The 12,684-nt window shown below is 30.9% G+C and overlaps 1 protein-coding gene across 1 annotated transcript; it reads right to left on the minus strand.

The window, feature by feature from the left end:
* Positions 1–445: 445 nt before the first annotated feature.
* LOC124831978 (ribosome biogenesis protein ytm1-like) lies at positions 446–8,792 on the minus strand. Its single transcript, XM_047306119.2, has 8 exons — positions 8,492–8,792; positions 8,227–8,410; positions 4,562–4,662; positions 3,544–3,655; positions 2,817–3,034; positions 2,312–2,354; positions 1,215–1,474; positions 446–1,031 (listed from the first exon to the last, which is right to left on the minus strand). The coding sequence occupies exons 1-8, from the start codon at positions 8,671–8,673 to the stop codon at positions 647–649; spliced, it is 1,485 nt and encodes a 494-aa protein (XP_047162075.2). The 5' UTR covers positions 8,674–8,792; the 3' UTR covers positions 446–646.
* Positions 8,793–12,684: the final 3,892 nt, after the last annotated feature.

Raw genomic sequence — 12,684 nt, forward strand, 5'->3', positions numbered from 1 at the left:
TTTTGGAGTATTAATGTTAGATTTTAAAACTAAGTAACCATTTTGTGTGAATTACTTCCGTTTTTTTCTCATGTTAATCTCGTTTGCGAATTTAATAATTCCTTGTGGAATAAAAAAAGTAATTCCCTGGTCGTAATTCAACAAACTACACTGAACATACATGGTGTAATTCACCGGTTTGGCCAATTTGACTTTGCATCAAAAGGTCTTGAATTTCTATATTTCTCTTATCTTGAACCATCACCGAAGTCATGGAGTGTATTCTCAACTATAATCTAAAAATGAAAAACACAAATAATTCCAAATAATATTTATTTATGCTTAACTCATAATTTTATATTTTTAAAGAGGATTTGTTTGGCTTAAAAACGCATTTGTTTGGATTGTAAAAAAAATAGTTACCATAAACAAAACTGGCATCCTTAGAAAATGTTCATGTCGAGTCTGATTGGAATTAGATATAGTCATGTCCATATAAGAAGTTGGTCACATACCAAATAACCAAATGCGATGATACCATGCCGAGTTCAATCTGAATTCCTACTAAAGAAAGACATAACACTAAGATTCTGTGTAAAACTAACTTTCTAACCAAACTGAAAAAGAAAATTAAATTCATCTATATAATTTTGGGAGCCACCAAGATTCAGTCATCATCAGATATAGAGTCCCAAAATTTTGATGTCAGTTCGTTTTCTTGTTTTGCAACAGGATTGGTAGCATTGTTGAAGTCCCTGAAACACACAACAGAATAATCTTCAAAAGAGCTAGCAGTAGTAATTCTACACCCCTCTACGGCCATGGCATCACAGCCAGATCCAGCACCATCAGTTGAAGAGCAAGGCAAGGAATTTGTTTGTACACCCGTGTCCACATCCCATACATTCACGTCAGCATTTTTAGGCCCCCCAGTAACTATTTTGTGTGAATCCATGTACAGTAAAGTTACTGGTCCACAATGTCCATCCAACTCAGCTATAGGCTCTGGCTTTAATGATTCTTGATTTCTCCTAATATCCCAGAGCATTGCCCTGCAGCATTGAAGTTGTGGTCAGTGCCATCCATTGGAAAATACTACCAACTAAAACATAACATGATGTTTCACCATGATCTTCACAGAGTACAAACAACTAAAGAGACAAGAGTGATTCACTAATTTTGACGATTGGCAACAACAGCAAAGTTTCTTCTCTCGAAACAGTAACTGATCATACCTGCCATCACCACCTGTGCATATTAAATATTTTGAAGGAACCGCATCAAATGAACACAACTTTGGTTGATGTATAGCTGCGGTGACAACTTTCTGCATTGTCCTTAAATCAACTGCAGTGACAGAGGAACCAGCCGCCACATATAATAGTGATTCATGGCATTTCATGTTCACAGGCGTACCAGGAACAGAAGTCATGCCCACACAACAGGAGGCACGAACAGCAGATGATGTAGCAGTAGCAGTATCCCATACCCTCACCTATTAAGATTTAAAAGCTCCAATATTGTAAAAGAATAGCCAAATTTCAAAAATATTATTAAGGTTTTATTTTGATTCACTAAACAATATTTACCACCGAACCATACAGTGTGATCTATTTTAAAAACTGTCAACTTAAAAAGAAATCTGAAAACATGGATTATAGGTTTAAAACCTAAGCTTAGTTACTATAACAATGCGCCACTTTTTCTCTAACTGCTACAGTAAACTAAACAATAAAATCATCGATTGCAAACCAGATCTAACCTCAATTGCCAACAGACATCATATTTTAGCAAATCCTGATCAACAACTTAAAAAAAGCATAAAGCAAGGTTGGATAAACATAGAGGTTTCTTCGCACTGTTTGAGCAGAAAGAAAAAAGGTTTGGAATATAAGGTTTAACTTTCCAAGGGAATGAATTTGATATACTAGCAATCAAATAGCATTTGAATAAAAAGTCTCCACTATTTTTGTCTTTGCAGTTTTTTCCCTTTCATAAACCAGTATCTTACATACTAGACAGAGAAAATATTCAACTAGTTCAAACAGGAGGTACTTATCACACCTTAGGAAGAAAACACACAAGATCTTGGTTAGCTCGATTACTTCTATATTAAAAAAACTATTTTAAGTTATGTATTTCAGGTAAGCTTTTTCCAATTAAGTTTTTAAAGCAGATACCATTGTATCCATACATGTTGACTGTTATCATATTCATTTTTGATAAATTTATGACACAATATGCATGCTATGTTTATCCTTTAGGAAACAAAGGTAATTAACACACAAGTAAATTAACATGACAACGTAAAAGACAGGAATATAAGGATTACCTTAGAATCTCTTGAGATGGTCGCCAAAAGTGAAGTTTTGTGCCTGAAAAATGAGGGCATGAAGGATCTATCATTGTAGCTGATGACTAATATGAACACCTTTACACAGTTGAATTGCATCACTACAAGTTAATCAGGCAGAACATACAGGTGAAAATTATAAGAATTCTCAGTATTCAACTTAAACCAACCATGCATCTCTAAATTAAAGTACATTTTACAGGGTGAGACATAAATAAACAAAATGTAAATCCAAATGAATCTCAGTACAATAACCCTCCCCTGGGTATAAGAACTACAATTCCTTGAACATGATACATATCAATTATATAAAAATTTAAGTTCTAAGCAAATAAAAATAAAATGCATAAAAACAGACATGACATGTTACTGGAATACTGTGATTAACTTACCAACATTGGACCCCCATAGTTCACTACCCTAACACAAAATCAAAGAAAGAAAAGCATAGTAACGGTGAAAACCAAAATATATCAACTCGTACCCAGCAATGGACATTATATTTACAGGTTTTTCGTGCCCATAAAGTGTAGCCTTCAAAGCACGTTGTCCTCGTCCACCACTCGAGCTAAGAGACCATAGTCGAACAGTACCATCTTCTCCTCCACTTGCTAAAACTTTGCTGCTATCCTCACCCAATAATTTATTTGACAGTGACAAAACAGGACCGTTGTGGCCTCTAAAGCACCTCAAGCTTGAACCCTACACAAAGGAAAAGATGAAAAACACTGTAAAAATAGACATGATAAAAAGAATAAGAATAACTTTCCTCGATAGTGTCAAGGTTCATCTTGCTAAAGTGAATCCAAGAAAAATTTGACAAAAAGAAAAGTGTTTCTTGGAGCAAGCATAAGTGATCAAATTGTGGTACTTTGTTCATTGGTAGAACACAGTACATACTAGAAATAAAACACAAGGGACAGAAAATTGAATTGTAATCCAAAACAACTTCAAGTATTTGTTTATATATATTTTACTTTTGATCGCACAGATACAGATAAAGATGGATATACCTACTTACCACGGAAATCGTCATTCAACTTCTTTATCAAGTATTATAAGGGAAAATTGTTATATTTCCATCCTTTCATTTCTCACTCTCCATTCTCCTTTCCTAATGGGAACACCCAAAGCATATGGAATAATAGGAATAACAACGTTGACTTGACATACATTTGGGGGTCTCTAGAATGTCGTAAATTATGTGATACCTTCCACCACAGGCGAATGGAGTGATCGCAGCTGGAGGTAACTAAAACACTTTGCTCTTCCCCCAGTGTTTTGCCTCGAAATAATGAAGTCGCTTCATTAAGGGAAAACAACCTGCAGTTTGATTATTTTAATTCAGCTTAAGCCAATTCACCCCAAATTCCACAGAAATTTAGTTTCTAGAAGGGAAAAATATCTAACTTGGAAAATCAAAATAACATATAATAATTCTAGGAATATCGTTACTAACCAACAAACCATTCAAATTATTTTATGAAGCAAGTACAGCTAATTTACTAACAACTACAGTCATATCTCACTAGGTGTGATCAGCTAAATGAATAGTGAGTTCTGTAGAAGACCATAATCAAAGGGATACTATTCACAGTGAGATACCTCTTACCAATTTCCTCCAATGCCCAACCCACAATCTACTCTCTTCACAGGTGATTTCAGTTCCCTTATATGCACATGTCCAAATCACCTTTTCTGATTTTATCATGTTTTCCACAATCTCTGTCATCTTTTATAAGCTGAAGAGCATCAAGTGATTCATGCAGTCGACCTAACCTTGTGGGACTTTGTCCTCCCTTAAAACCCAACTCCCTATCAATTCTCGACAATATTTCCCTTCACACTTAATCATATATCTTTCCTAAAACTAAATATAAGTTTCTTTTTATGCTTCAGTAACTACCCATCACCTTCATTAGAAAATAAAAAACTTTTGTTATAGACTTTCCAGGCATAAAACCAAATTGGTTCTTAAAAATCCTAGTCTCTCTCTTATTCTAGGCTCAAAAAATAAGCTAATTCACCAAAAGTTATAAAGAAAAGAAAAAGATTTGAACCAACAGCATGTAAATGACAGTATGTATGGCATCGAATTAAAAAGAATGAAAGTGAGAACGTAATTTACAAGGAAATGGACATGCTGTCATGATAGAAATTAATTTAAACATGTAATGAGCCTAATATAAAAACTACAAAGGTAACAGCAACAAAGGTTACCTAATTTACCTCATACAGGTGATTCTTGCTTTATGATCACTTAAGGTGTGGAAAAAATCTGTTGTTCCTTTCAGATAGCCATCCAAATCCATCATTTTCACAAGTGAACCCTGCTCACCACACCACACCCGACAAATCAGCAGAGAGCAAAATTGTGAAGAAGCAAACTTCAGAAAATGCTCAATTCTTGAACTACTACTACACATTCACTCAGAAATATCTAAGCATAATTTGAGGTAAGTTTTCACATGTATTCCACATTAAGGAATCAATTTGGTTCAAAGAAATTAATGGAGTACTCTATGTAGCTTGCGCTTTGGATAGACAAAACCAATAAACTTTATTTTACTAACTTACCTTTAGAATATAAAAAAAAACAAACATTAATCACTTTACTTCAAATCCAATTTAAAGCAAAATAAATCTCTTGACATCAAATTTAGTAACTCATTTGGTCATTATTATATACCTACACAATCTTTGTGTTTTAATCCTTAAACCTAGAAAATATTCATTTTAGTCTCTGCATGTACACAATTTTTGTTGGTGATCCATGAAATCTGAAGTTTTTCATGATGTGAAGTTTTTCATGATGTCCTCACCCCAAATATTCATAAGGGTTTCTACAAATAGTTATTAGGGTAGTTTAATATTTGTAAAGTTTGAAATATCTCCCAAAATGTTTCCAAGAAGACAAAATATTTTCATAAACAAAATAATCGATTAAGTTTACTACATAATCAACTCAAATTGTGATAAGTCAAGACTTGCGTTTTTAATCTGATAATAAAATAATCGATTAGGATAAAATATAATTATATTTGAGCTAAGAAAATTTTCTTATATGTGCAAATAATTTATTAGGTTCAATTAGAGCTGTCATTTGAGCTCCTAGTCCATGTAGAATCAAGCCTTATTGCTGTCATTTTGAGCTCCTACCCCATGTAGAATCAAGTCTTATTTTTCTAGTCCACTTAATACAAAGCTTTTTAAAAGCCCTAGTCTCCAATGCCACACATAAAATGGGTTGGGACAAGGTTAGGGTGGGGCTAGCCCCCCAAAATTAAATTAGTTCATTTTTAATGTTTTTTCGATTATTTCCTTCAATTTGCTTTGCAATCTCTACCCAACAATTTTCACATGATATTTTAATGATATCTTTTTTTTCTTGTTCACTCCAAACATCTTTCTGCAAGGTTGAATACCCAAAAATATTGCAGTTTAAGAATTTTATTGCACAATGGTAGTTTTTTATTATCTAATAAAAAAGAGGTAGTTTTGATAGAAATTAGTGTAATGATTATTTTGCAAAGATTTTGAAATATGAAAGTTAATTTATATTTGCTTCTAATGTATTATTCCTAAAGAATATATAAATATTAGTTTTATAAAAAGTTATTCAAAAAAACTTTTTAATTGTAATTATATTTTAGATACATAATTTCATTATTTTAAAAAGTTGAAAATATAATATATGTTGAGTTTTTTAAACTTAAAAATAAGGTAATTTTAAAAGAAAAAAATGTTCAAAATAAGTCATTTTTTATAAGTCCATGAAATTACTTATATTTGGAGCATATTTTCTTTTAATTCTTTCGTGTTTTAAAAGTTTTTATGAATTTATTTTGATAAACTATTTAAAAAAGATTATATATAAAATTAAGCTTTTAACTTACTTTTAGATTTTACATCTAAAATATAATAAGGACATTTCAGTTTAAAAAGAAATGGATTTTTCTTAAAAGAATCATCCATAAAAAAATCAAATAATTAATTGTTTCTATAAAATAGAGTTAATATAACATAAACATTTTCGTATATCAAAAATAAAAAAACACTCAATTTTATAAAATTAAAAAAAAAATAAAAACTAGATGTTAATACAATGGAACGCATGACTAGTGAATATTATTAAGTTACAACTTCAGATATACCAATATGTTAACTTAATCAGAAAACTTCTTAAAAATAAAATAGTTAATTTAAAAGAAGATCTATGGTTAGTCCTAACCCATAGGGGCTTTATAGATATTTGGTCACGTGGGTTTTTTCAATAAAGGATTTGTTTGGTGCTGTGAGCTTTTTTGGTTCTAACCAATATGGGCTAGGGCCAAATGAGATAATTAGACAAATCTAGATTCAATACAATCAACTGAATTTAAGTAAAACTGGAGATAATCTTTAAAAGAACTCCCTCTCTCAAATTCTCAAATTGAAGATACTATTTTTCTTTTCCAGAAATTAGAAAGTGCAAAAGTGAGATATCTAAGAATGTAGTGCAGTAAAAATCAATTTTTATTTTCTCAAGATTCATCAAGGGAGAATGTTCAATATTATAGATTTTTCATTGTAAATCAATGACAATACAGGTGATATTTCTCCTTTACTTTTCTTGCATTTTGAATTCTTGCTGTGATATTGTAGGTAATTCATTGTATCCATTATCTTGTAATTTTCTTTTCTCTCTTGAAGTATGTTTCAAGAGGAAGTTGTTTTGTTCTTGATCTAGTTGCACAAGAGAATCTTGTAATTAGATATTTATCAAGAATTTGTAAAAAGTCCAGCTAAAGTTGCTTGGATTAAATTGAATGTTAATTTGAGAATAATCGAACCTGTATAAAAAAAAATTGTGATTCTTTGATATTTTCTTCTGTTTAAATTTTGTTTGCACAGTTAAATTATGATTCTTTGATATCATCAACATATATTTGGACAAAAAGCATATCACTATCAGATTTATTAACAAATAGAATTGAGTCAACATTACCTCTGTTAAAATATTTTGAATAAGAAAGTGACTAAGTCTGTCTCTAGGTGCTTACTTCAATCCACATAGAACCTTTTTTTAGCTTGTAAATGTGATTTGGAGGATCAAAATCAATGAAATCAGGTGGCTATTCTACAAAGACTTCTTCCTTAATAAAACCATTTAAGAAAACACTCTTCACATCCATGAAAAAGCTTAAAATCTATTAAGATGCTATAGCTAGCAGTATCCTTATAGTTTTTTTCATGACAGTTCCAGTGTCATCCAATTTATTTCGAAACACCGATTTAGTTCCAATAAGTTATTGGTTTTTGGGGACTAATTGACAGATTTCATTCCTTTTAAATTGATTTAACTCTTCTTACGCCAAAAAATAATACTCGTCATTTAAATTAAAGATCTTCAACAGACATTTTGGTTGAGATATAAAAGCTAGACTCTTGCATAATTGTTCTAATTGTCTTATGTGGATACTCTTTTTGAAACATCTCCTAGGACATTGTCCAAAGACAAATCAGTGGGAATTTTCCACTCTTTAGGAAGTCATTCTGCACTTTGTGAATTTGTATCAACATTCATCTTTGCCATTTGGACATGTTGAGGCTCCTTAGTCAAATCAGCACCTAAAGAATTACGTATTTGACCCATCCCTAGAATTTTACCTCTTTTTTGTCTCCATAGGTGAGATAGCCATTACTTACCGAGAATTTTTACTAAATTTGGGATAAATTTAGGCTGTTATAATATATTTCATTGCATTAAAAAACTTGAATGTTTTTATTAGTCTCGATAATTTTGGACGACAAAGAACTAAAAGGAATGACAAAGTTGTGCAAAAACCAAACCAGTAATTAACTTAAGCCTTGAATCAATTACGTTCAAAATCAATTTTGATACAAAAACCAACCTGTGAGAAGAAAAGACTATTTTCGCAGAGGAGCAAGTGGTTGCAAGGCTTAGCCTGCTCACTAAACTCCAGAAGGAAGGGATCGAGAAACTTGAATTGTCGCAACGCGGCGTATCTGGCCAGATAGACCTCCCTAGCTCCGTTTCCACTCCAATGCGAAGGAAACTGTTGATGCCACTGCTCGCTGCGACATTCGGTTTCAATTCAGTAATTCAATAACAGAAAGCGAATTGAAAGAATGAAATGTAAAAGAAGGCATTGTGACCTGAAGAAGCGTTGCCAGATGGAATCAGAATAGGCGAGGCGTTTGAGAGCAGGGGATGCCATCGCCAAATTGCAAACGTCTCGGAGGCTCAGGTAGGTGGCGCAGTTAACCATGGAGTCCTCGTCCAGATCGGTTATCGTCGTTGCCGGCGGCGTCACCGGCGACTGCGGTGGCTCCGCCATTAAACTCTAGAACCTGAAAGTTGGGATAGGCTAGGAGAAAGTGAAACCGAAACTGAAGTGGTAAATGTTCACACCAATGGCATTGGCATCACACCGTTACCATTTCAATTTGCTAGGATTCGACAAGAAAAAAAATTAAAAAAGATTAACTAAACTAATTAAGATGTAGGGTTTTATTTTTTTTATTATACGAGTTATTTGTGCTCTCAAGTTCTTAAGGATATTTTTCTTACATTTTTTTTTTAATTATTAGTGATTAATTTATCCCAATTTTATCTGGAGAAAGAAATTTAAGAAAAGATAAACTATTCACATTTTTTTTTATTTTTAATTTAAGTTTAGTAAAAGATTTTGATAGAATATTTTATTTTCTTTTTAAAATCAGTAGCTTAAAAAAATAAATTAAAAAAAGTTTAAACAACTCTAAGTCAAAAGCCCATCTAGTTGTTTCTTTTTAAAAGATAGTTGGTAGTTTATGATTTAGTTGGAAACTAGCTTATAAGTTCTGAACTCATAAATTTAGATAATAAATGTAAATTGATAAAAAAAATATAATTATATAAATTTTATTATACATATAATTAAGATTTGTGTTGTTAGATAAAAATATATTATGTAATTATAATTTTCATTTTAAAATAATTACATTTTTTATTACTTTTATTTGTTTTTTAAAAGTAATATATATACTTTTTTATTGGATTTGATTATTAATATTATTTATTTATTTTAATTTCTTAATTTAAACTATTGTTTCATTGAATTTGTTTTCTACAATTTTCAATCTGTGAATGTAATGAAAGAGTAGTTGCTTCAATTTACAATATTAAATTTGTTTTAATTAAATTACATACAAAATTGAAAAGTAATTTGAAAAATACTTAAAATAGTACTATGGTTAGTTATTTCTCAAAATTGGATTAAGAAATACGTAAAGGGAAATTAAAGATAATAAAAAAAATTATTAAAATAGAAAGGTGTTAATTGAAAGAAATTAAAAAAGCTAAAGATTATTGAACTATTTTGATATATGTATCAAATATTTTTATATAAATCAAACTAATGGTTAGTAAATAACTTATTCATTGTAACAAACACACTCTTTATAATAAAACATATTTGTCATTGAAATTTTAATCATAAAAAAGAATATTTGGATTCTTGAATTACATAATCAATTTGTTTTATTTTATTTTTGAAAATAGAAATGATACTTCACCACACCTTTTCGTCAAGGGAGTACCAAGTAGGACTCAGAAAAAAAAAAAAAACTCAGCCGTATAAAAGTGTTGTATTCTACTGGAAAAGGGAGTGTATAATGAATTACAAGTGTATAATTATGTCTTCATTAATCTTTAATTTTAGATTTTTAATTGGTTTTTTATTTTAAAAAAATAATTAAAATTTATTATAATTAGATTTATACTCAAATATGTCACTTAGGTGACATGTTGGTCTACATTGACATTTATTATTTTTTAGAAATTCATAGGTCAAATAATGATATTTGAATGAGAGAGTTGATTGTCTTTCTTATAAAAGTAAAGGTTTACACTAATATTCAAGTTACAAATTTTAGTACTTAAGTCTTAATTTACATTTTGAGTAGATGACAAAAAAGGTTGGGTTTGACGGATCAACTTATTAGTCCGTGGAGAAAAATTGGGTTGGGTCAAGATTTGTAGTTTGTTAGCCTGTATTAACCCAACCCATTTAGTCAATCAACCTATTGAGTTGTAGAACACATTGCTCGTCTCCTGATTTAGTGTATAAAATTTAGCTAGCTCATCATGGTTTGTATCATTAAATTATTTGTGTTATGTGCTTAGGTTAATACACTCACTCACATTACACAAAGCAGCAAAAACACCTTCACTCAAGAAGGAGAAAACAAGAGGCACACTAAGAATCCAAGAAGAATGCAAATGGGGACGAGCGAGTTGACGACGATGATGGTCACCCACAATGACTTATGACCCAAGTGTGTTCACGGAGTACAATTTTTTTTTCTCTTCTTGTTGGGGATGATCGTTGCCTTAATCGTTCATGCTCTATGACCTCCTAGTGAGACGGGAAGAAGAACGTGAGGAGAATCGATGCACAACACAGGCAACAAGCTCACTAATGAGGACGACGATCACGTAGGTGACGGCCACCATATCCGAAGATGTTATTAGCGTCGCGCTGCCTTCATGATCAAACCCTACTACAACCACTTCTGCTATTGGCCTGACTAAGGGTGGAAGCTACAATCGCCGCTCCTCCATTTCCATGATCATTCAACCTTATTTCTTTGTGTTGCCCATTTTATTTGATTCTTAGTGTTGTGAATTTCTGTTCTTCCCTTTTTCTTATTTGAGATTTTGATTCTAGTGCTCTCCATTAGGATTTTTTAGTGTAATTTGTGTTTGAGAGAAGAGATTAGATTTGGAATTTAGAAATGGTTAAATGGAGAGAACTATGAGTTGGAGGTGTTGGAAAAGGAGAAGCTAGACGGTCTAACCCATTAGTCCATAATAAGATGGGATGGGTTGTATTCTCTGCCTATGTTGTATAAACAGGCCAAATCAAAATGGGTGAAATCAATCAGTTTTGTCACTCCTAACCTTGAACGATGAGACTTTTAAGATAGCAAGTGGAGCAATAGTTATAGTGAACTTGACTAGGATAAACTATTTAATATGACTTTGATATCATTTTAACAAATGAGTTTATGTCTAACTCAATATTACAAAATCAATTTATAAGATGAAATTTTTAACATCCTTAAAAGAATATCGCTTAATAAAAACATCTCAACCAAATAATATTATTCTCTAGTATATTTTTAAAAAGAACACCTTAAAAGTGATATATTATAATTTATAAAATCATTTAAAATGGTCATTTAATATGGTATTTAGACAATATACCAACCATAACTCAAGTGAGTCAAACTCATAAATGGTAGAAATAGATAATTTTTTTTCTATACTATAGTTGGAGATAAAGTTTCTAATATTAAATCAGATTTATAAGAAATTATCTTATGAGATTGATACATGTAATCTAATAAGGTGGATATATGATTTCTGACACATAGAAGAGATATATGATAAATGTTGATCTCTTAGTTTGAACTTAATCTGATTTTCTAAAAGTCATATTATAGTATTTATATTTTAGTGATGTTTGTGATGACTTTGTGGTAGACAATGAATGACATTGATTATAATTGTTAACTAAATAAATTAGAAATGTTTTAAAGAGAATAACTTAACCCTTTTGTTGTTGTTCTATAATTGTAATGACTGTCTTTCCATAACAGCATGCAGGTATGTGTGAGTACAAGAAAAAAAAAGCATAGGAACAAACATTAGATTTTACTCTAATAAAACAGTAATATTGCTATGTACACTACCTACGAATGTTATGGGCTTGTATTAAATGTGTTGCTCAATACTAATGAAAGCCCATAGAATCTGAATATTCTTACGGGCCAAAGTCTTGTGATTTTTCTCTTTCTCTAGTCTTATGTATATAGCATTCAACGTGTATTATTGTAATCTCCAATAGAAGATTAATGTTGTAAGATTTTACTCTCTTAAACAAAAAGAATATCAACATAATCAACGATGAATTGTAAGACTATAATTTAATAACAAACGATGAGAGCCATCTAATATGAAGTAGAGAGGAACCAAAAATGGATTAGGAGTGAAGAAGAATGAGATAAATCTATATATCATTTTTTTAAAATTAAATCATAAATCCAAATTAATCAATAACATTTTATTTTTCCCAACTTGGATTGATTTTTAATTTGTTAGAATGCTAAATTTATTCTATTCAATCTTGGTGAGATGTGTTGCACATTGAATTTTAAATATCAACTATGCAAGAATTGAAATTTGGTAAGGTAGATGAATCATTATACATTAGGGTGAACCATTACGGTATATATTCCCTTTTGAATTTAAGGAGAGTGAGCTATGGATTTAGATGTAAAGTTTGTGTTGTTTCTTTGAAGTG

This window comes from Vigna umbellata, chromosome 4 (assembly GCF_029865625.1).
Source record: "Vigna umbellata cultivar VRB3 chromosome 4, Vumbellata_1.0, whole genome shotgun sequence".
NCBI classification, from domain to species: domain Eukaryota; kingdom Viridiplantae; phylum Streptophyta; class Magnoliopsida; order Fabales; family Fabaceae; genus Vigna; species Vigna umbellata.